The sequence below is a fragment of the Somniosus microcephalus genome, chromosome 13 (genome assembly GCF_052327205.1).
Source record: "Somniosus microcephalus isolate GS21.2 chromosome 13, FLI_Smic_1.0, whole genome shotgun sequence".
NCBI classification, from domain to species: Eukaryota; Metazoa; Chordata; class Chondrichthyes; order Squaliformes; family Somniosidae; genus Somniosus; species Somniosus microcephalus.
Genome location: NC_140999.1, coordinates 35,695,205 through 35,716,528, shown reverse-complemented (window position 1 = coordinate 35,716,528; position 21,324 = coordinate 35,695,205). Strand labels below are relative to the sequence as shown.

The window sequence follows — 21,324 nt, the reverse complement described above, 5'->3', positions numbered from 1 at the left end:
CCTTTCTGCAGTCATATACAGAGGAATTGGTGGATCTTCACCGCAGGCTGATGGCATTACGAGAACGCAATGTGTTGCAGCAGGTAAATTGTAAATGCAGCCATGGAGACTGCACATAGACATTTTGTTTTATTGATAGTATTGCTCCTTTAAGTGTTCAGATTGGCTTTTTTTTAAATCACAACATATATTGTAATATTTTAATATCTCTGGGTAAAATTTAATTTTTTCCCACTTTAAACACACTTGTCACTGTGGCACAACAGTTTGCAACATATCTATCTTTCAGAATTGCTTTGATTTGATTTTCACCAGGACGCTTAGAGCTGATATTCATTCCACTTTGGAAGAAATAGCCGACATTTGGGCCGGAATTTTCCCCTAAAAAAAAACGGGTGGGTTTGGAGCTTAGGGACAGTTAAAATTGTTAAAAATGGGATTCCTGACCTGATCCCGCCTCCAACCCGCCCACTTCCGGCTTTAACGGGGGCGGGCAGCCAACCCGCTGCCATGACGCGGGCTGCCTATTTTAAATATTATAATGAGACTGGAAGCCTCTTTTTTAACCTCCATTTTGAATTTAACTGCATGTGGATGGGTTTCACACAATTCGTGAAACCCGGCAGTTAAACCGAGGCGGGGACTGCTGCTTCCAGGAGGTAAGTGGCTTTATACATACCTCCTGGATCCAGGGTCCCTGCCCAGCCCACCCCCTCGCGAGGCCTCCGTTCGCCTTCCCAGGCCTCCGATCCTCATCATGAGGCCTCTCCGCGGCCCCACCCCACCGATGATGCTGAGGCCGGCCACAATCCTCCGGATGCCGGCCTCGATCCTCTCTCCTTCTCTCTCTCTCTCTCTCCCCCCCACCCCCAAACGATCCCTGACCGCCAATCTCCGGCTGGCCCCACCAATCCCCCCTACGATCCCCAATTCCCCTCCATGACCCCTGACCCCCTGCTGATCCCTGACCCCCACCCATCCCCCCCCGCGATCCCCGACCTCCCCTCTGCGATCCCTGACCACCCCTGCTGATCCCTGACCCCCCGCCGTTTCCCCGATCTCCCCCCCCCCATCCCTGACCAAGGCCCTGCTGATCTCCTCCCCCCCCCAATCTTTCCCCCGGACCGAACCCTCCCTCCCTCTCTGCAGCTGCAGGCCTCTCAATCTGGCTGGCTGCGGGCAGGAAACCAAAGCCTCACATGCAAATTAGGCCCTGCCATTAAAGTTGGCAGGGCCTGCGGGAAACCCGGCCTCCCGGGTTTCCCACCACCTCAGAACCCCCCCAGGCCTGGAGTACTTTTTAATTCAATTATCGTTGACTGTTATGCCTCGGTCTCTCTGAAATGGATGCAGTCAACCTGACCTGCCCAAAATCCTGCTTGCCTGCCTACTCCGCCAAAGTGGTTCCCAGCCCTGATCACAGCGAGATAACTTCTCTTTATCCTGGCCCACTTCCATACATTTTTCAGCCGTTGATGCCTCAGAATAAGTCTGGAGGTGTGGAACCATGGCTTAATGCTTGATCCAGAGCTGTGTTTCCTTTCCCACATTCATTCTGCTACCACTTTCACAATATCACTGAGCAGGTAGGCAGGAAAGTGGCAAATTCAATCCAGAGAAGTGTGAGGTTATGCATTTGGGGAGGGCTGACAAGACAAGGGAATACACAATAAATGGTAGGATACTGAGTAGTGTAGAGCAACAGAGGGACCTTGGAGTGCATGTCCACAGATCCCTGCTGGCAGCAGGACAGGTAGAGAAGACATAAGGGATACTTTCCTTTATTAGCCGAGGCATAGAATATAAGAGCAGGGAGGTTATGCTTGAACTGTATAAAACACTAGTTAGGCCACAGCTAGAGTACTGCGTGCAGTTCTGGTCACCACATTACAGGAAGGATGTGATCGCACTAGAGAGGGTGCAGAGGAGATTTACAAGGATGTTGCCTGGACTGGAGAATTTTAGCCATGAGGAAAGGTTGGATAGGCTGGGGTTGTTTTCTTTGGAACAGAGGAGGCTGAGGGGAGACTTAATTGAGGTGTATAAAATTATGAGGGGCCTAGATAGAGTGGATAGGAAGGACCTATTTACCTTCGCAGAGAGGTCAATAACCAGGGGACATAGATTTAAAGTAATTGGTAGAAGGATTAGAGGGGAGTTGAGGAGAACATTTTTCACCCAGAGGTGATGGGGGTCTGGAACTCACTGCCTGAAAGGGTGGTAGAGGCAGAAACCCTCATCACATTTAAAAAGTTAACCTACAAGGCTACGGACCAAGAGCTGGAAAGTGGGATTAGGCTGGATAGCTCTTTTTTGGCTGGCACAGACACAATGGGCCGAATGGCCTTCTTCTGTGCCATAAATTTCTATGATTCTATGATCACCTGTTTCTGCCTCTACCTTTCGCACAGTGCTGCCAAAACCCTAATTTACACCACTCGCCTCGCGACTTGATTTCTCAACTACATTCCTAGCAGGCCTCGCCCCTCCAGAAATTACAACTTGTCCAAAATGCTGCAGCTTGTGCACTCACGTGTGTCCCACTAGTTCTACTCGCTTCTTATGCCTCATTGAGTTGATTTTAAGATCTCTGTCTTCACTTTCAAATCTCTGCATAGCCTTGTGCTTCCCAGCTCAGCCACCTCCAGAAATGCAGTCTTTAGCAATATGTTCTCGTGCATATCCACTGCTCCTCAGACACTGGGTTGCTCCTCATCCCTTCATTCCACCACTAATCACCGCTCTTTCAGTCATTATACCCCTGGCCTCTGGACTTGTCTTTCCACATTCCTCTACCTTGCTGTGTCCCTCCCTGCCTTCAACAGACTTCTAAAAACTATCCTCTTTTATCATACTTTTGGCCACCCCCCCAATTCCTTTCTTTATCTATACTCCAGACCAATGTTCCCGCTAATTTTGTTTTGGGTGCACGGTCCCTTTAAGTGGCTGCTTGGCCCATTCAAATTTTTGCGCATGCGCGGTTTCTCCCATTTAAAAGCTGCTGAGCAGCCTGCGCCGGACCTCCAAACCGACGCGCAGCTTGGCGGTAACGTTACGCCAGACCCTAGATTACCTATGAGCAACACCATGAGAGGTCAGTTTTAAAAATAAAATGTCCATCTATCTAATTTGAGTGATGTAATTAGTCTGTGAACTCATGACCCCTAAATCTAAGATCTGATTGCTCACTACTATCATCCTCTAATTAAATTCTGCTAAGCAAATACTTATCAGGGATCAACCCAATGTGAGATTCAGTATCTGTTGGCCGCCGCCTGCCACTCGTGAGTGCTCCCAATGTCCTCCTCTTACTCTCCTGACCGTTTCCAGCACCCTCCGAACCCCAGCTCCAAGTCCCACTGACTTTTCACACCCCTCTTCTGACTCATGCCTCGAATCCTGCACAAAGTCTTATTCTAATCTTGCTACTTTATTTCTGAAAGACTAATACAACAGGAGCTAGACCACAGGTTCATAGATCACATAAAGGGAGAACCATGGGGAAGAGTTGAGATTAGAAGGAAGTTACATCAATCAGGAAAGCTTGGTGAGCCAGTGCTCTATTCTTGTCAAACAGGCCATCCTTAAGAAGCAAGAATTCATCCTTTAGATAATGAAGTTGAATTCATAATGTCAAGGTGTCAGCCCTGGCTCAGTGGTAGGACTCTCACCTCTGAGTCAGGTGGTTGTGAGTTCCAGCCCCACTCCAGAGGCTTGATCATATAATCAAGGCTGACACCTCATTGAGGGAGTGTTATTTTTTGGATGTTGACATTAAACTGAGGTTCTAACTGCTCAAGCTAGACGTAAAAGATCCCGTTACACTATTTGAAGACCAGGAGAGTATCCTGGCCAACATTTATCCCTCACCTGACATCACTAAAACAGATTATCTGGTCATTCATCTCGTTGCTGATTGTAGGACTTTGCTGTGTAAAAATTGGCTACCATGTTTCCCTACATTACAATAGTCATCACGCTTCAAAAGTACTTCATTATCTGTGAAGCGCTTTGGGATGTCCCAAATATGTGAAAGGCGCTAAATAAATGCAAGTTCTTTCTAATAGCGAATAGTGAACTGATCCTTCATGAAGTTAAGCTTTTGCACGGAACTGTAATGTAATTCTTTTCTCATCAATCCCATCCGAGTGTTCAGCTTATTGCACGGTAGATTCTGGGGAATGAAGAATACAAAGCTCCATACAATCCTTACACAAGCATTTATCTCACTGAAATTGTACATTCATTGGTTCTGCAATTAACCAACATTACTGTTCTTCCCAGAGAATACAGCAACCTCTGTGTGATTAGTCATTATTAACGGCACCAACTACTGTGCTGTGTTTTTGCTGTATTATCTATTGCTTATCTTTTCCTATGATATTTCCATCACAGTTGCTTTAGGTAAAAATTTGAAGATTTGACCTCAATTTCTGGTTTTAAGCCGTCTTTATTTTCCTTCTGCAGATTGTAAACCTTATTGAAGAAACAGGACATTTCAATGTTACAAACACAACTTTTGACTTTGACCTTTTCTCATTGGATGAAACCACCGTCCGTAAGCTACAGAGTTACTTAGAGGCTACAGCAACATGACAAGACTTGGGCCTTCAACGCAGGCTGTAGTATTTTAAAATAAGAGCTAAGACATTGGACTTCAATCCCTGTATGATGGAAAGCACAGCCTATGAGATGAGGAACGGCAATATTACTGGATATTGAATACTTTCTGTCTCAAACCTGTGAGGATCAAGTTAAAGCTGTCACTGCATGGGATTAAGAAAGTCATTGTCAAAACGTAAATTTTATCACCATTTATCAGTTCCCGAAAGCATAGCTATTCTACTAGGTCAGGGACAGAGAGAAAGGAAGAATAGTGAGTGACTTTCTCCTCCAAGAGATGTTCACCTTTTCACGCTACCAGAAGAACACAGAAATGTCTTTAAGAAGCATTTGATGGAACTCTTGTTTTAGTTTAGTGAACTTGTGTGAAATTTTACCTGAAGACTATAGAAGTAATGTATATATTCTGAAACGAACAAATGAGCTACATCCCTGATGTGAACCGAAGAATTCTGTGGTTTCTAATAAAACGCCAAACAATACAATTTTACTGTGGAAATAAAATTCCATAAAATGCCAGGCAGATTACTGAACTTAGTGTCACTAATGTGGTCTCAGAATCCCGTACAGATCTACTGCATTGTATATTATCTAAAGAATATATATTTTTGAACCCTTTGAGTACTGACTATCCTTTCCCACTTCCAAGATATGCACATTTTTAAAATCTGCAATCATTTTGCATAATGATATCTAATCATGCATTTTATAACTTGTCACATAAGAAGACACCAAAAACCACAACACAGGAGGCCACTCGTCCTATCCCACCAGCTCTCCGAAAAAGCTATCTACTTAGCTTCATTCAGCTGCCCTTTTGCCATACCATTTTTTTTCTTTTAAGTTACAGATCCATTTCCCTGCCACACTCTCTTAACTATTGTTTGCCTTAATTTTGTCAACAAGCCTACATGGCACCTTATCAACTGCCTTTTGCAAATCCATATACACACCATCTGCATTTCCTTATCAATACTGTCCAATTCTTCCTCAAAGAACTATTAAATCTATCAGACATGACTTGCCTTTTACAAATCTCTGCTAGCTACCCTTAATCCAAATATTTCTAGGTGAGTATTCATTTTATCATATTACAAGAACATAAGAAATAGGAGCTGGAGTCGGCCATTTGGCCCTTCGAGCTTGCTCCACCATTCAACACGATCATGGCTGATCTACCTCAACTCCACCTTCCCGCACTATCCCCATATCCCTTAATTCCCTTCGTTCCCAAAAATGTATCGACCTCAGTCTTGAATATAATCAACGACTGAGCATCCACAGTTCTCTGGGGTAGAGAATTCCAAAGATTCACAATCCTTGGAGTGAAGAAATTTCTCCTCATCTCAGTCCTAAATGGCTGACCACTTATTCTTTGATTGTGACCCTGTGTTCTAGATTCCCCAGCCAGGGGAAACATTTTCCCAGCATTAACCCCGTCAAGCCCCTTAAGAATTTTATATGTTTCAATGAGATCACCGCTCATTCTTCTAAACTCTAAGGAATATAGGCCTAGTCTCCTCAATCTCTTCTCATAGGGTAATCCCCTCATCCCAGGAACCAGTCTAGTGAACCTTCGCTGCACTCCCTCTAAGGCAAGTATGTCTTTCCTTAGGTAAGGAGACCAGAACTGTACACATTACTCCAGGTGTGGCCTCACTAATGCCCTGTATAATTGTAGTAAGACTTCTTTACTCTTATACCCTAATCCCTTTGTAACAAAAGCTAACATACCATTTGCTTTCCTAATTGCTTGCTGTACCTGCATGTTAACTTTCTGTGATTCGTGTACAAGGACACATAGATCCCTCTGAGTGCAAACATTTCCCGTCTCACCATTCAATTTTTTGTTTTTCCTACCAAAGTGGATAACTTCACACTTCCCCACATTGTATCCCATTTGTCATGTTCTTGCCCACTCAGTCAACCTGTCTATATCTCTCTGCAGCCTCTTTGTGTCCTCACAGCTTACCTTCCCACCTAACTATGTATCATCAGCAAACTTGGATAAGTTACACTCAGTCCCTTCATCTAAGTCATTAATATAGATTGTAAATAGAAAATAAACAGTTAACGATTTCATCCCTGGGTGGGCTTGAACCACCAACCTTTCGGTTGACAGCCACATGCACTAACCGATTGCGCCACAGAGATAAAACAGTAGTGCAAAGTGTAGCTTGTCAGGACGGGGATTGAACCCGCAACCTTGGCGTTAGCACCACGCTCGAACCATCTAAGCTAACTGGCATCTAGAAGTTTACTCACTACCAATGTTAAGCTGGGTGGTCTATAGTTAATCCAGTTTATCCCATTCTTAAAACAAAGGTGTTACATTGGCAACCCTCCAGTCCTCTAGCATAACTTCCATATGCAAGGATGTTTGAAAAAAATGTGGCCAGAGTCTTTGCTGGGCTAGAAAATGATTATCTTGCGCTAGAATACTTGATGGCACAATGTCAAGCAGAAGTCATCTCTTGTTTCTGATGCTAACTTGTCCTCCTTTATTTTACTTTCTGAATCAGAGACAAGGGGGTAGATTTTAGCCTCGCCGCCCGCGTGTTCCCGACCCCTATCGGAAGTTACTAGAATCTGTTATTAGCGACAGAGTGATTGAGAATTTGGACAAATGTGAGCTGATCATAGAGAGCCGGCATGAATTTGTAAAGAGTAAGTCATGTCTAACGAACGTAGTTGAATTTCTTGAGGAGGTAATAAACCTGGTAGATAAGGGAGTGTCTTTGGATATTCTTTATATGGACTGCCAGAAGGCATTCGACAAGGTTCCAGATAAGAGACTGTTAACAAAAAATGAGAGCACATGGAATTGGAGGCAACCTATTGGCTTGGATAGGGAATTGGTTAGGAGGAAGGAGACAGAGGGTAGGGATAATGGGTGTGTACTCAAATTTGCCGGATGTGACTCGTGGTGTCCCCCAGGGATCTGTACCGGGGCCTCAGCTTTTCACTATATTTATAAATTACGTGGATGAAGGAATAGGGAGCTGTATATCTAAGGTTGCTGACAACACCAAGTTAGGTGGCACAGTAAATAGTGTAGATGGGAGAAAAACGTTGCAAAGAGACATTGATAGATTCAGTGAGTGGGTAAAACTGGCAGATGGAGTTCAGTGTGGGAAAGTGTGAGATCATCCACTTTGAACACAAGAAAGATAGATCAGAGTATTTTCTAAATGATGAGAAGCTAGAGACTGGATGAGCAGAGAGATGTAGGGGTCCAAGTGCAGAAATCACTAAAAGCTGGTGGACAGGTACAATAAATAATGAGAAAGGCTAATGGAATGTTGGCCTTTATCTCAAGAGGGTGGAATATAAAGGAGTGTTACAGCTGTACAGAGCTCTGGTTAGACCCCCTCTGGAGCACTGCGCTCAGTTCTGGGCCCCGCACTTCGGGAAGGATATATTGGCTTTGGAGTGGGGGCAGCGCAGATTCACCAGAATGAGAGGGTTAAATTATGAGGACAGGTTGCATAGACTAGGCTTGTATTCCCGCGAGTCCAGAAAATTAAGGAATGGTCTAATTGAGGGGCTGGATTTTGCCAGGCCCGAGGAGGTGGGTTTGAAGGCGGGTCAGGTGGGAAAGTTGCCAAAAATGGCGTCGGGCTCTGATCCCACCTCCAACCCGCCTCTGCGCAACTTTCCCAAATGCGGGCTTGCAGACCCCCTTTCGGTCCCGCCTCCAAGAGGCGGGATAGGCCCTTAAGGCACTTGACAACCACTATAATGCCATTTTGAGAGGTCTTTCAGAGTTTACCACGTTTCCCGCTTGCTGCACGTCTCCCCTGGAACACGCCAGCTAATCCTGTCGGGTTCACAAGTGGCTGGCTTACTAACAGCTGCAGCTCCACCATAAAAATGGAGTTTTCCACAATGATCATTTGCAGGTGGCAAAACTTTCTTTTCTCAGGTCTTGCAGAACTTTTTGCAGGTCTGCTGATTTTGGAAGTGTTGAAGCTGGGATCCATCTCCAATGTGACCTCCTGGGAAACCCCTCTCCCCACCTTGACTGAGCGCTTCCTCAACTGGGGTATATACCTGCAGCATGGGAACCATTTATTTCCTTTCCTCCTGGACCTCAAATTCGGACAAAGACCAGCAGCAGCAGCAGAACCCGGAACAACAGCAGCACCAACAGCAGGAGCAACAACAGGAGTGCCAACCACCTGAAGCTGCAAAGGCCAGAAGGTGCCAGCGCAGGGAAGGATGTCGCCGCAGGAGATACCCCCAAAACAGGGTTTGCAGACATGGGATGAGCTACCTCAACATGACTGAGCAGCAGTGCCAAAGGAGGCTCAGACTTTTGCGAGAGGTAGTGGGTGACATCTGCGCAATGCTGCAGCAAGACCTGGAGCCCAGAGGAACGGGTGGACACCCCTTATCAATTGCCGTCAAAGTCACCACCACACTCAACTTTTTTGCTTCAGGCTCATTCCAAGAATCAACAGCAGACATCAGCGGCATCTCCCAGGCAGCCGCACACACTTGCATCACGCAGGTAACCGATGCCCTCTTAATGCGCACAATTACATCAACTTCTCCAAGGATCAAGCAAGTGTAACCGTGCGTGCAGTTGGATTTGCTAATCTGGCAGGCTTCCCAAGGGTGCAGGACGTCGTAGATTGCACACATGTGGCCCTTAAGGCATCCCATCACAATCCAGGTATTTTTGTCAACCGCAAGGGCTTCCACTCCCTCAACGTGCAGCTGGTGTGTAACCACAAGAAGGAAATTTTGCATGTTTGCACCAAGTACCCTGGCAGTTGCCATGACTCCTTCATCCTGCGGCAGTCTAGTGTGCCTCCGCTCTTCAGTCCGCCAGACCAACTTTGAGGATGGCTACTTGGAGACAAGGGCTATTCCCTGAAGATGTGGCTAATGACACCATTGAGGAGGACATCCAACGAAGCTGAGGAGCGCTACAACTCCAGCCACATTTCAACCAGATCCATAATCGAGCAAACCATCGGCTTGCAGATGCAATTCAGATGCCTGGATAGATCAGGTGGAGCCCTGCAGTACTCAGCAGCCAGGGTCTCCAGAATGGTCGTGGTCTGCTGTGCACTTCACAATATCGCACAGCATCGTGGCTTGCAGCTGCCTGAGGTACAAGTGGCTCATCGCATAGCCTCCTCAGATGAGGAGGAGAGTGAGAACAAAGAGCTTGCGGAGGCGCATCAACCAGTGGCAGCAGCATGCGAGAACATTGCTGCCTGGGATGCAAGGGATGCACTGATCTTGGCCAGATTTGCTTAGGCTGCCCAATCAAACACATTTGACTCGCACCTTCTTACCACACCATCAACAATGGACAAGAACCTGCGGCTTCCTATCACTGACCACCATACTGACAATTCTAAGTCGCCCTGAGCCCTCAATGTGGAAGTCCCATTTGCGAAATGACACAGCCCACAACTTCAACAGTTTGCCATCAAGTCATTTTATAACATTAATTCATGGATGGCATTTCACAATTAAACACAACAGAACACCCAAGTGACTACCCTTGTGACTACTTGTGCTTTATCTTCCTCTTATGCGTGTTCCTACGTGGTGCTTCCCCTGTGGCTTCAGCAGCTGTGGAGGCCCCTTGCTCACTTTCATGCTGCTCCTGCCTTGACACCTTTGGTGGGCATCCTCTGGGGTTGCGAGTCTGTGAGGGCTCGCCAACAGTCTGCAGCTCCTGCGGCTGTGCAGGGGCTAAGACATCGATCTCAGTTGGGTGAGGACTCTGGTGGGGCTCTGACCGAGGGCTCTGCAGTGACATGGGAGTGTGAGCACTTGGAGAGGAGCCCCCACTTCCTTGTTGTCTGCCACCAACATCCCTCTCATGGGTCAGCCCCACTTCAGAGCTAGCAAGTGGCTTGACAGCACCTTGCTGCTCTTCAGGGGGGCCATGAGGACCCGTTTCTGCACTGGCAGTCCTACTCCAGAGGACTTCCATGAAGCTCTGGTTTCTCTGCTCAATAGCTGACCATCGCTCCTCTAGAGATGTCAGTCTATTCTGAACAATGACCATGTTTTCAAGACCCTGGCGACTTAGCTCCTCCATGGCCGTAGCCATCCTCTCCTCTACGGTAGCCATCCTTTCCATGGAGGTTTCCATCCTTTCCGTGGTGATGCGTTCATGCGCCAATGCCTCCACAAAGGCTCTGCTCATGTTAGCGATGGACTCCTCCATCCGCTCCACACTCGCAGTGACCCTGGAGACAAAACCTGCCAGAGACTCTTGCACCTGTTCCTGGAGTTCCAGCACCGCTGTCCTTCTGGATGGACCTGGAGGCACAGGGTCGACATGCAGCTGAGCCGAGCTGGGAGCGCCCTGCGCCCTCCGACGAGGACTCTCCACTGCTGTCCCTGTCTCCACCATCTGCTGATGCTCACTTGTGAGCTGTGATACACCAGGTGACAACACTACTCTATGTCCCGAAGGTCCCACAGAGGTGTGAGTGTCTACGCTGGTGCTGGGTGCGCTTAATTCTGGTGATGCTGCGCCCTCAGAGGTTGCAGCTTCCTCTGAGGAGTCTTGTGGCTCAGGCTGTTCCTCATGGCCAGTGGGGAGGGGGGCTGTCGATGGTCCTGTGGGGGAGTAACGGAAAGAGTTAGACATGTGAGATAAACATTGCATGCACATGGAATTGTGCAGATGATTATAAGTCAATCTGTTAGAGCATCAGAATCAATATCAGTCACTCATGCAATGTCAATGAGAGAGATTAAATACTATTCTGTCACCAGCTTGCCCTGATGCACCTGTCTGTCCGTCCCCCACTTGTGCATCCTCCTTGGCTCCCACGATCTCAAGGGCCGCCTCCTCTGCGTTGGTGAGCTGGGCTATTGAGGGTGGCCCTCCTCCTGTCTTCGCCCTTTCCCTCTTATTGTGGGCTCTATTTTCCTGCAATGAGGGACACAAGTGGAGTTTGAGTGAGAATGAAGGAGTGAGTGTAGAGAATCCATAGCATAGATGCTTAGAAGGACACAAAGATGGAGTGAGGTCCCAAGACCAAGGGCCCTCCCTGTGTGCTGTAAGTTGTTGTCATAGCATAACAGTGATAGGGAGTGCGAGGGCTGCATAGTCGAATAATTAAGTGAATGTGCACATAAAGAGAGAGGAACTGGTTAAGGGTGCAGGGATGTAAGGGTGAAGTGGGATGTGGAGGAGAAGATTGACAATGAAGAGTGCTGGTGATGAGAGGCGATGGGGAGCAGATTGAGGGTCATGGTAATGTCATACTCACTTTTCCTGTGTGGAGAAGGTCATTAAACCTCTTTCTGCACTGCAGCCAGGTTCTGCACATTGATATGGCACTGACCTCCTGTGCCACTTGCTGCCACACAGCTTTGTTCTGTTGGGGAGGTTTTTTCCTCCCAGAGGAAGGAAACAGCACTTCCTTCTGAGCTCTGGCTCCCTCCACCAGAGCTTGGAGGGAGTCCTCATCAAAGCGGGGTGCGCACTTGGGCCTTGAGCTTGACATCTGTGCACCACAAATCCCTCAGAAGTCTCTCCAAAAAAAGTTGTAAGGCAGAAAGTGAACCAAGGCTGCTTGCAGGCCTTAAATGCAGCTGCATAAATGGCGTCATCAGAGGCGAGTTTCAGGACCAAAAGACTCATTGGGCCAGGGGTTCCCACACGCTGGGAATCAAGTGCCCAATTAGGGCAAAATCCCTCAATTATCCCGCCTCACATCGGAGGCGGGGGCGGGACCCGCCGACCAACTGACCCGCCCCCCCAATGACAATATCCAGCCCAAGGTGTTTAAGATGATTAATGGTGTTGACAGGGTAAATAGAAACTATTGCCTCTCAGGAGTCCCGACCAAGGGGCATAATCTTAAAATTAGAGCCAGACTGTTCAAGTGTGATGACAGAAGGCATTCTTCGCCCAAAGGGTAGTAGAAATCTGGAGCTCTCTCCCTCAAAGAGATGTAGAGGCTAGGTCAATTGAAAATTTCAAAACTAAGATTGATAGATTTTTGTTAGGCAAGGGTCTTAAAAGTTACAGAACCAAGGTGAGTAGATGGAGTGTAAGATACAGATCAGCCATGATCTAATTGAATGGTGGAACAGGCTCGAGGGGCTTAATAGCCGACTCCTGTTCCTATATTTCCCTAATGTCTTACCTGAGAACAGGCACGAGTCGGCCGCCCACCACCAGCAGGCAGGGGCCTACTTTAGAAGGTTTTAGCCCGAATAACGCCATTTGCACTGCAATGCAGTTTATACTTAATAGATTTGGGAGGGCCGCACGGGGCCTACCCTGAAAGCCGAGCCATGGAGGGTGTCACGGAGTGGCCAGAAGAGGCCAGGGTAAGTTTAAAAAATGTAATTTTTCTGTTGCATCTTGTGGACCCGGAGGAGCGCCTGCACATTTACTGGAGGGTCATTGTCAAGCCCCAAATAAGACCCACCCTCCTTTGATTCACCTCCTGCATTAAAAGTAGCGGCAGCAGCGGCACTGTGAACCAATCATTTGTTTCTCTACCAACACCACATTTTTCCCTTTAATTACAAGCAACATCCCTTCAAGAGCTGCTGCCTCACCATACTTAACATCCTGTTAAAAAAAATTGTACTTCACCCTTTGAACTGCCAGAGTAGGTGGTATTTTTTGAAAACTGGGGCTAGAACTATTCACTGTTGCGACTCAGAAAGGAGGACCATCTTTCATTGTGAGATTGTCCTAAAAATTCTAGTGAGTACTTTAACCAAGGTGGTTGGAATAGCCATTGGCAATGGGATTGCATTGTCAGAGGTTAAAGCTCCACGGTGTTCATGCAAATTATTTGTCAGCATTGTTATTGATGAGAAGACTCACTGGCTCCAAAATTTCCTGGGGCTGGAGAGGGTGTAAGTCACGTTTACACCTGGGGAGAGGCGTGGAATATGGGCCAGATCCTGATGGAATTCCACTCCTTTGGATCATGCCTTTAAATTATGGTCGGAGAGAGAATTTTCTGTCTCCACCAACCCCTCTTCCCTCATGCTCTGGGAGTGAGTGCCTGGGCTTCCCTGGGAAATTCCTCCCTTTATGCCCCTGAATGGTTTCAGCGCATCTCACACCCGCTGACAGCTGGTGTTAGTGTGGCATTTTTTGAGACCCCCAAACCTTCATGAGAGTAAGGTACCTATCTAGTCGGGAGTGGCTCCAGTGAGAACAAATAGTCATTTGGGGCTCTTGGTGACTCTGCCTTAGAAGGGTGGATTGGTTACAGCCAGGGTGGTCACCGCCGATGTTGTCACACTTAGGCTGACACAACGGGAGCCCAGGAATTTCCAGGCCTGGTGTACTGAGTGAATGTGGTTTGCAAATACAGGTTGAGCCTCCAAAATCCGGAGTTCTGGAATGCAGGACGATTGGTGGCAGGGTCGTCTGGAATCCGGACACCCTGAGGGAGGCTTACCAAAAACAGGAAATAGACCCAGGCATTCCGGACTCGGAATGTGTTTCTGATGTCCAAAGTCTGGAAATATCGCAACCTGGGCTCAGGCGTTTCTGGACTTCGGACATCAGAAACACGTTCCAAAGTCCAGAAAAACACAAAAACTGGCTCGGCCTCAGTCCCGAGGTTGCCGGATTCGGGACGCTCAACCTGTATGTAGAGATTGGCAGTGAGGGTGGGACGTCACCATCAAATTTAGCAAAGACCTTTAGAGCTCTGGGCTGAAGGTTCAGCATCCTCTGCTGGGGTGATGAGCTTTTCTCCTGCATATTAGTTGCAGGCCTAATCCTCCTGTTGGGGTCGGGTATGCTACAAGGCCCAATCAGAGCTGGATCAAAGCACCACTTTTCATTTTCCCGTTGAACAGGCATAGCTGGAATTATATTGAAACATTTAGATCATGCCTTGTTATATGTGCTGAGGTGACTATCAGCCTGTTTATACTGTTTTTCCTTGTAGTTTATGATTCAATCAGAAACATTAAAAAAAATATTTTATAAAATTTATAACACAAGGAAAAAGCTTGTCAACTGATAGTTATAAATCAGGGCAGCCTTACCAAAATATGAGGAGGTAATTTATATCACAAAAGTCATGCACACCATACCATGTTTTGAGTGAAGAGGAGTTTGAAGGGCTTTCTTCTCCACCTTTGCTATTACTTTTTGTATCTGTAGTCTTCCTCCCTTTGTGCTTTGAATTTATCTGGTCAAGGCCATTTTTGGCTTGCCTTTAAAAGTGATAATTTATGCTACCATGCGAATGGGTGTTTTATTTTTCCACTGGCAAATGAAACCCCCATCATGAAAACACAACACAGGAACACAAAAATTATTTTTTTTTAAATCCACGAGAAGGGCCCTTCCACCCACCATCGACATCATCCTCCTGGAAGGCCACTGATTTCACAACTTTATTTGCAACACATTCCATCACGATGTCATGAAACACACAAATGTTCAACGTTGTATAGTACATGTTCATGCAAAATTTACAGTCTGCTGCAGCAATAGAATGTAATAATTTACCAAATACCCATATTTACATGGAATATAGTCTGGGTGTAATCACGCAATGAAAGTAGCAATAATTATACCTCTAATCATTTTCTTTCACATTAAGTGACTTGTTGCAAAAATATTAATGTGATTTGCTAATGCAGAAAACTGAAATTATCCTTCAAACAATAATGTAAAATAAGTGCTTGTTGGGCAAAGTTGTCAAACTTCAGCTTGTATGGTGCCATTTCCTAAACCGCAGTGGGGTTGTGCCCATACATTAGATGCAGTACATTAATAATAGCTAAACACATGAATAATGCAAACGAATTACCTTCATATTACTTCCCCACCATTAGGGAAAATAAAATAAGATGCAAATTGTGCATTGCACAACTTAGTAAGAAAAACATAATTTTATCGAGAACAAGTTATTAAACCACTGTGTAAATCATTCATAGAACTTTACATTTTTACAGTATGTTTTTGTAGCATAATCAAGTTACTGCCAATACATTATTTCTAGCAACAAAAGAAGTTAAAGGTGACTCAATGGGTTACTTTTTCTCTGGTTAGTATCTCCCCTTCACGCTCAAAAATGATCAGTTCTGAGAAATTCAAAACTAGTGCATGTCATAATTTTAAGAGCTCGTAGTGTTGCAAATAAACATGTGCAATAATAAAGGTGTTGGAAAATTTGAGTCCCGGCATTAAGTTTTTAGGCACTTTTCACTCATGGTATCAGAAATTACGATACAGGAGGAGGCCTTTGCAGTCCAGTGCACCTATGTCGGTGTTGGCTGTTCAACTGAAGTTATCTACTCTAATCTCATTTTCCCTACAGCCTTTTATATTCCTTTTCAAATATCGATTCAATTCCATTTGAAATGATTTTATAGGCCTCGCCTCAATAGGCACTAATGGTAAAGAATTCTGTGTTACCAAAAATCAAATTCACACCCTAGGAACAGAGACCAATGTAGAGCTCGGCCTCAGAAGGGGTTCAACCTTGATGTGCATTTGGTCCAAAGCTTTATTTGCTGGATTGTTATGTTTGATTTTATTAATTTTTTTTTATTTTTTAGGAGAAAACAGCTTAGTGTGGGAGAACACCTGAGGCCCATGATTTTTGGCACCTTGTTTGCGGCTAGCTGTCCTGGATGCTTCAAGTGTGGGGATAACCACACATGCACTCAAGCTCCACACTGCTGAACTTCAGCAGCAGCTGTGCTCAGCGTCACAGATGGAAGGTTGAAGGGTTCCTGAAATGCACATTCTAGTAAGTGGTCACCATGCAGGCAGTGTAAGATAGTGAGGAAGGGGAATGGGTGATCATCCATTAGGGTAAAGGAGACAGGAGCAGTTCAGGGATCCCATGAAGTTTTTGAATTGACAACTATATATTCAGTAGGGAATATCTGTGACAACTCAAGAGGATGGCAACCACAAGTAATACCACAGCACCTTGGAGGAAGTAATTGCCAACGGGAAGGGGGGGGGGGGGGGGGGGGCAGAGAGCGTGAAGTGCAGAAACACCAGTAACAGGAGATTCAATTGCAATCAGGGGAATGGACAGGCATTGCTGTAACTATAATCAAGAATTCTAGATGTTGTGTTGCCTTCCAGGGTGCAAAATAATTTTGAGAGGTAATTACAACTCGAAGTCGTGATTCATGTTAGAACCAAAGGGATAGAACTGAGGTCCTGCAAAGTTCATTTCAAGAATTAGGACAGAGATTATAGAGCTGGATCTTAAGGAGAGTAATCTCATGATTATACCTGGATGCTATAGTTAGTAAGATAAGGGAAGCAAAACGTGACTAGATATGGTGCAGGAGGGACAGGTTCAGATTCCTGGGTTATTGGGACCAGTTCTGGAACAGCAGCAGCCTCCACAGAATGGACAAGCTTCATCTGAGCAGGACTGGTACCAATGTCTTCCCTTGGAGACTAACAATGCTACGCATGGGACAGGGATTAAAATAGACAGACAGAGGGAAAAACCAAGGGAGGCGAGAGGAAACAAGAGAGAAGGGGCTGGGAAAGATTAAATAAAACAGGAAAGTCGCAGATTAGAAGGAAGAGGGATTATAAAGAGCAAGATTACCCAGGAGACCGAGGCAGGTTTCAGATATACACAAAGAATAAAATTAAAGAACCAGTGGCAAAACGGCTATGGGAGTACGATATAGCATTAACACAGACATGGTTTTGGCTAGCACAAGACTGGAGCTAAACACTCCTGTATGCGCAGCAGAGGCTCTGACCACAATCGTTCAAACATCCTTGGATATGAAGACAGGACTGGAGGATTACTAGGCAACACCTCCGATCAAGGAGAAAGGGATAAAGCAGGTAACAAGTCAGACAAACATCAGTAGTGGGTAAAGCTTCGAGAGATCCAAGTTAATACCCACTTAAAAAGACTTGGGTTAATCAAAGGCAATGCTTGTAAAAGGCAGGTATATCTGGCAAATTGAATAGAGTTCTTTTAGAAAATAATGGAGTAATTGATGAAGGAAATACAGGGCATTTACGTATGATTTTCCAAAAGCATTTGACAAGTTGCTGCTTAGGAGGCTTGCTGCTAAAAAAAATTAAGGCACAAGGTATTAGAGGGAACGTGGCAGCATGGCTTGGAACCTGGCTAGAAGGACAAGAAAACAAACTAGTGGTGGTTAATGGATGTTTTTTTCCCCCCCTCAGAGTGGAGGGGTGTGAGCAATGGGGTATCCAAGGCTCTGAGGACCATTGCTCTTAATATATCAGTATTCTAGACTCAGGTATACAGGGTACAAAATTTGTTGACAACATAAAACTAGGGAATGAGTTTAACAATAAAAATGATTGTATGCAGCTTCAGGACATGGATACATTACTGGATTGGGCAGATGTCAGATGAAATTTAATGTGGCGAAATTGAAGTTACACTATTCAGGAGGAAGAATAAAGAGAAGGCAGACACACTAAATGGAAGAATAGAGATTAAGCTACACAAATCTTTAAAAGTAGAACAAGTTGATAAAGCTGTTAAAAACCCTAGGCTCTAGGGTTTCATAAAATAGGATCAGAGTTCCAAAACCAGAGGTGATGCTAAAGCTATGCAAATCATTGGTTACACAACAGTTCGGACATTGTGTCCTGTTCTGGGCACCCTATTTCCAAGGAGTTAATAAAGTGAAATGTTTTAGGGGTGAGCAGAACCTAGAGAGATACTGTGGCTCTTCTGACTAGAAGGTCTGGAACTCACTGCCTGAAAGGGTGGTAGAGGCAGGAACCCTAACCACATTTAAAAAGTACTTGGATGTGCACTTGGGATGCTCTAACCTGCAGGGCTACGGACCAAGAGCTGGGAAGTGGGATTAGGCTGGATAGCTCGTTGGCCGGCGCGGACACGATGGGCCGAAATGGCCTCCTTCCGTGCTGTAACTTTCTATGATTCTCTGATTAACAGAAAAGGTTAAAGGAATCTGATAAGAGGTGTTACAAGATTAGATGGGGGTTTTGATAAGGCAAGTAGGGAAATTGTGTCTCCATTGGGTGATGAGAGGGTATAAATTTAAGCTCGGCATTAAAAAGACAAAGGGAGAGATTAGGAGATTTTTTTTTTAATTATGTAGAGGGTTGTTAGGACACAGAATGCCCTACCAGTACAGTAGTGAAAGCAGAATCCATAATAGGTTTTAGAAGGGAAGTGGATGAATATTTGAAAAAGAAAACAGGATAGGGGAAAGGGCAGGGGAATTAATCTAAATACAGTAGATGGCTCTTTCAGAGAGCCAGCATATACACGATTGGCCAAATACTCCTGTGCTGTGAAAGTCTATGGCCTAGAAATTCGTCTCAGGTGGTGGTGCAAAACAGGAGTTATTGGATCAACCGCCTGATATTCACTGCAGTCAATAGAACTGAATATCGGGCGCTGTGTATAACGGGCGGTCGATCCAATAACACCCGTTTAGTGCCACCGTCCAGGACAATTTTCTACAGCTATGCTTCTACAAACTTTAAAGCACTGCCATATTATATTATGGCTTTTCATGTATAAAAATGAAACACATTTTGTCGTTTTTCCTATTTGGCTTGTCCAAATGGGGCTGTACAGAGTTTCTACAAAATGTATATTTAAAACACAAAAATACATTTCATGACAATTTTACTTGAAGAACAATAAATAGCCACAAAAACAAAAGAAATAGTTTGACAAGTTTAAATAAATTTTTGGGCTGTACACAAACTAAAAAATGCAAATACTAGAATAATATTCTTTAGACAAGTGGTTGCTCAAAATGTAAAATAATAATCACACTTCTTTGGAGACTGTAATTGTGTATAACAGAATATCTGCCATTCATCATGGATTTTGTAAACGACATTTTGCTCTGTATCCAAGAGACAGACATTGCTATAGACAGAATGTTTGCTGCCCACCCTTCATATTTACTAGCGTTTAAGACAAAGTTTGACATATTCCCACAGTAAAGAAGTCATATGGCAAAAGTAAGTTTCCTCACCTGTACACATACATTTAAATATGGTAAGAGAACTTTTTCAAGCTAGCATGTTTGCAATGCCGACACAATGCCTGCACCAAGCTGTTACAGCACAAAGTACTGGTTCCCAGATAATTTAACAACCCCAATCCCTGAAAAGTACAGACGCAATACAATTAGTTTCTTCATTGTGGTAACATCTGTGAAATATGAATGATTTTGGCATTTCCCCCACCGCCCCCAAATAAATTGAACTTTACAAATAAATGTAAAACATGAAGTTAAAAATGCAAAATTAAAAATATAAACAGTGTACAAATCCAGCTGGTGTTACACTGCTGTAGTAACTGTCGAGTCTATTTTGCTGTAAGTGGATTATCTGGAGTGGTCGGGGTTATTGCATCCTTGTAGAAGTCATCGATTTGGTCACTGTACATCTTCAATACAACAGGTCGTTTCAGTTTCATTGTTGGACCTATGAGTAACAAAGGACAATAAATAAGCGAGATTATCAAAAAGTAGCAAATACCATAAGGGTTTCTTTCTTTTTTTAAAAATATGCTTTTTAGCCTCATTTTTAATGGTTTTCAACAGCCTTGCTCCTGGCAAACAATCCTCCTTTCTCTCATTTTTCAAAAGCAGCAACTTGCTTCTGCTTACCACTTCCCATCTGGAGGACAGGAAACTTACTGTGCATGAAATCACAAGTGGAGGAAAAGCAAATGCTACTGTTCCGTAGTCAAACACATCAATACACTAATACAAAAGCAAAATACGGCGGATGCTGGAAATCTGAAATAAAAACAGAAAGTGCTGGAAATACGCAGCAGGTCAGGTGTGTTTCTCTCTCCACGGACGCTGCCTGACCTGCTGAGTATTTCCAGCATTTGCTGCTTCACTTTGTATTTTGACTTGACCAGCTTGGAGATGATAATATGACACCACTACTTGCATTTATATCTAAATTATAGATTATTAATGACTTGGACTTGGGTGTACAGGGCACAATTTCAAAATTTGTAGATGACACAAAACTATAGTGAACAGTGAGGAGGATAGTGATAGACTTCAAGAGGACTTAAGACAGGCTGGTGGAATGGGCAGACACGTGGCAGATGAAATTTAAACGCAGAAAAGTGCAAAGTGATACATTTTGGTAGGAAGAACGAGGAGAGGCAATATAACTAAAGGGTACAATCCTAAAGGGGTGCAGGAACAGAGAGGCCTGGGGGTAAATGTGCACAAATAGTTGAAGGTGACAGGGCAGGTTGGGAAAGTGGTTAAAAAAGCCTCTGGGATCCTGGGCTTCATAAATAGAGGCACAGAGTACAAAAGCAAGGAAGTTATGATGAACCTTTCTAAAACACTGGTTCAGCCTCAACTGGAGTATTGTGTCCAATTCTGGGCACCGCACTTTAGGAAGGATTTGAAGGCCTTAGAGAGGGTACAGAAAAGATTTACAAGAATGGTTCCAGGGATGAGGGACTTGGAAACACTGGAGAAGCTGGGGTTGTTCTCCTTAGAGCAGACAAGGTTGAGAGGGGATTTGATAGAGGTATTCAAAATCATGAGGGGTCTAGACAGAGTAGAGAGAGAAACTATTCCCATTGGCGGAAGGGTCGAGAACCAGAGGACACAGATTTAAGGTGATTGGCAGAAGAACCAAAGGCGACATGAGGAAAAACTTTTTTTACGCAGCAAGTGGTTAGGATCTGGAATGCACTGCCTGAAAGGGTGATGGAGGCAGATTCAATC

The 21,324-nt window shown here is 44.9% G+C and overlaps 2 protein-coding genes across 8 annotated transcripts in view; one reads left to right on the top strand and one right to left on the bottom strand.

Annotated features, from left to right (window-relative positions):
- The window catches only part of LOC147108215 (protein ENL-like), an 82,332-nt gene extending 77,088 nt beyond the window's left edge, over positions 1 to 5,244 (top strand). Inside the window, exons 11-12 of the mRNA XM_086005996.1 lie at positions 12 to 83; positions 4,468 to 5,244. Coding sequence (XP_085862122.1) covers positions 12 to 83; positions 4,468 to 4,596 — 201 coding nt within the window. The 3' untranslated portion in view covers positions 4,597 to 5,244. The remainder of the gene's footprint in view (positions 1 to 11; positions 84 to 4,467) is intronic.
- Positions 5,245 to 14,978: 9,734 nt separating this feature from the next.
- acsbg2 (acyl-CoA synthetase bubblegum family member 2) overlaps positions 14,979 to 21,324 on the bottom strand; it is a 60,931-nt gene continuing 54,585 nt past the window's right edge. For all 7 annotated transcript variants that reach the window (XM_086004744.1, XM_086004747.1, XM_086004745.1 and 4 more), the window contains one exon: positions 14,979 to 20,044. In XM_086004744.1, the coding sequence (XP_085860870.1) occupies positions 19,926 to 20,044 (119 nt within the window). In that variant the 3' untranslated portion in view covers positions 14,979 to 19,925. The remainder of the gene's footprint in view (positions 20,045 to 21,324) is intronic.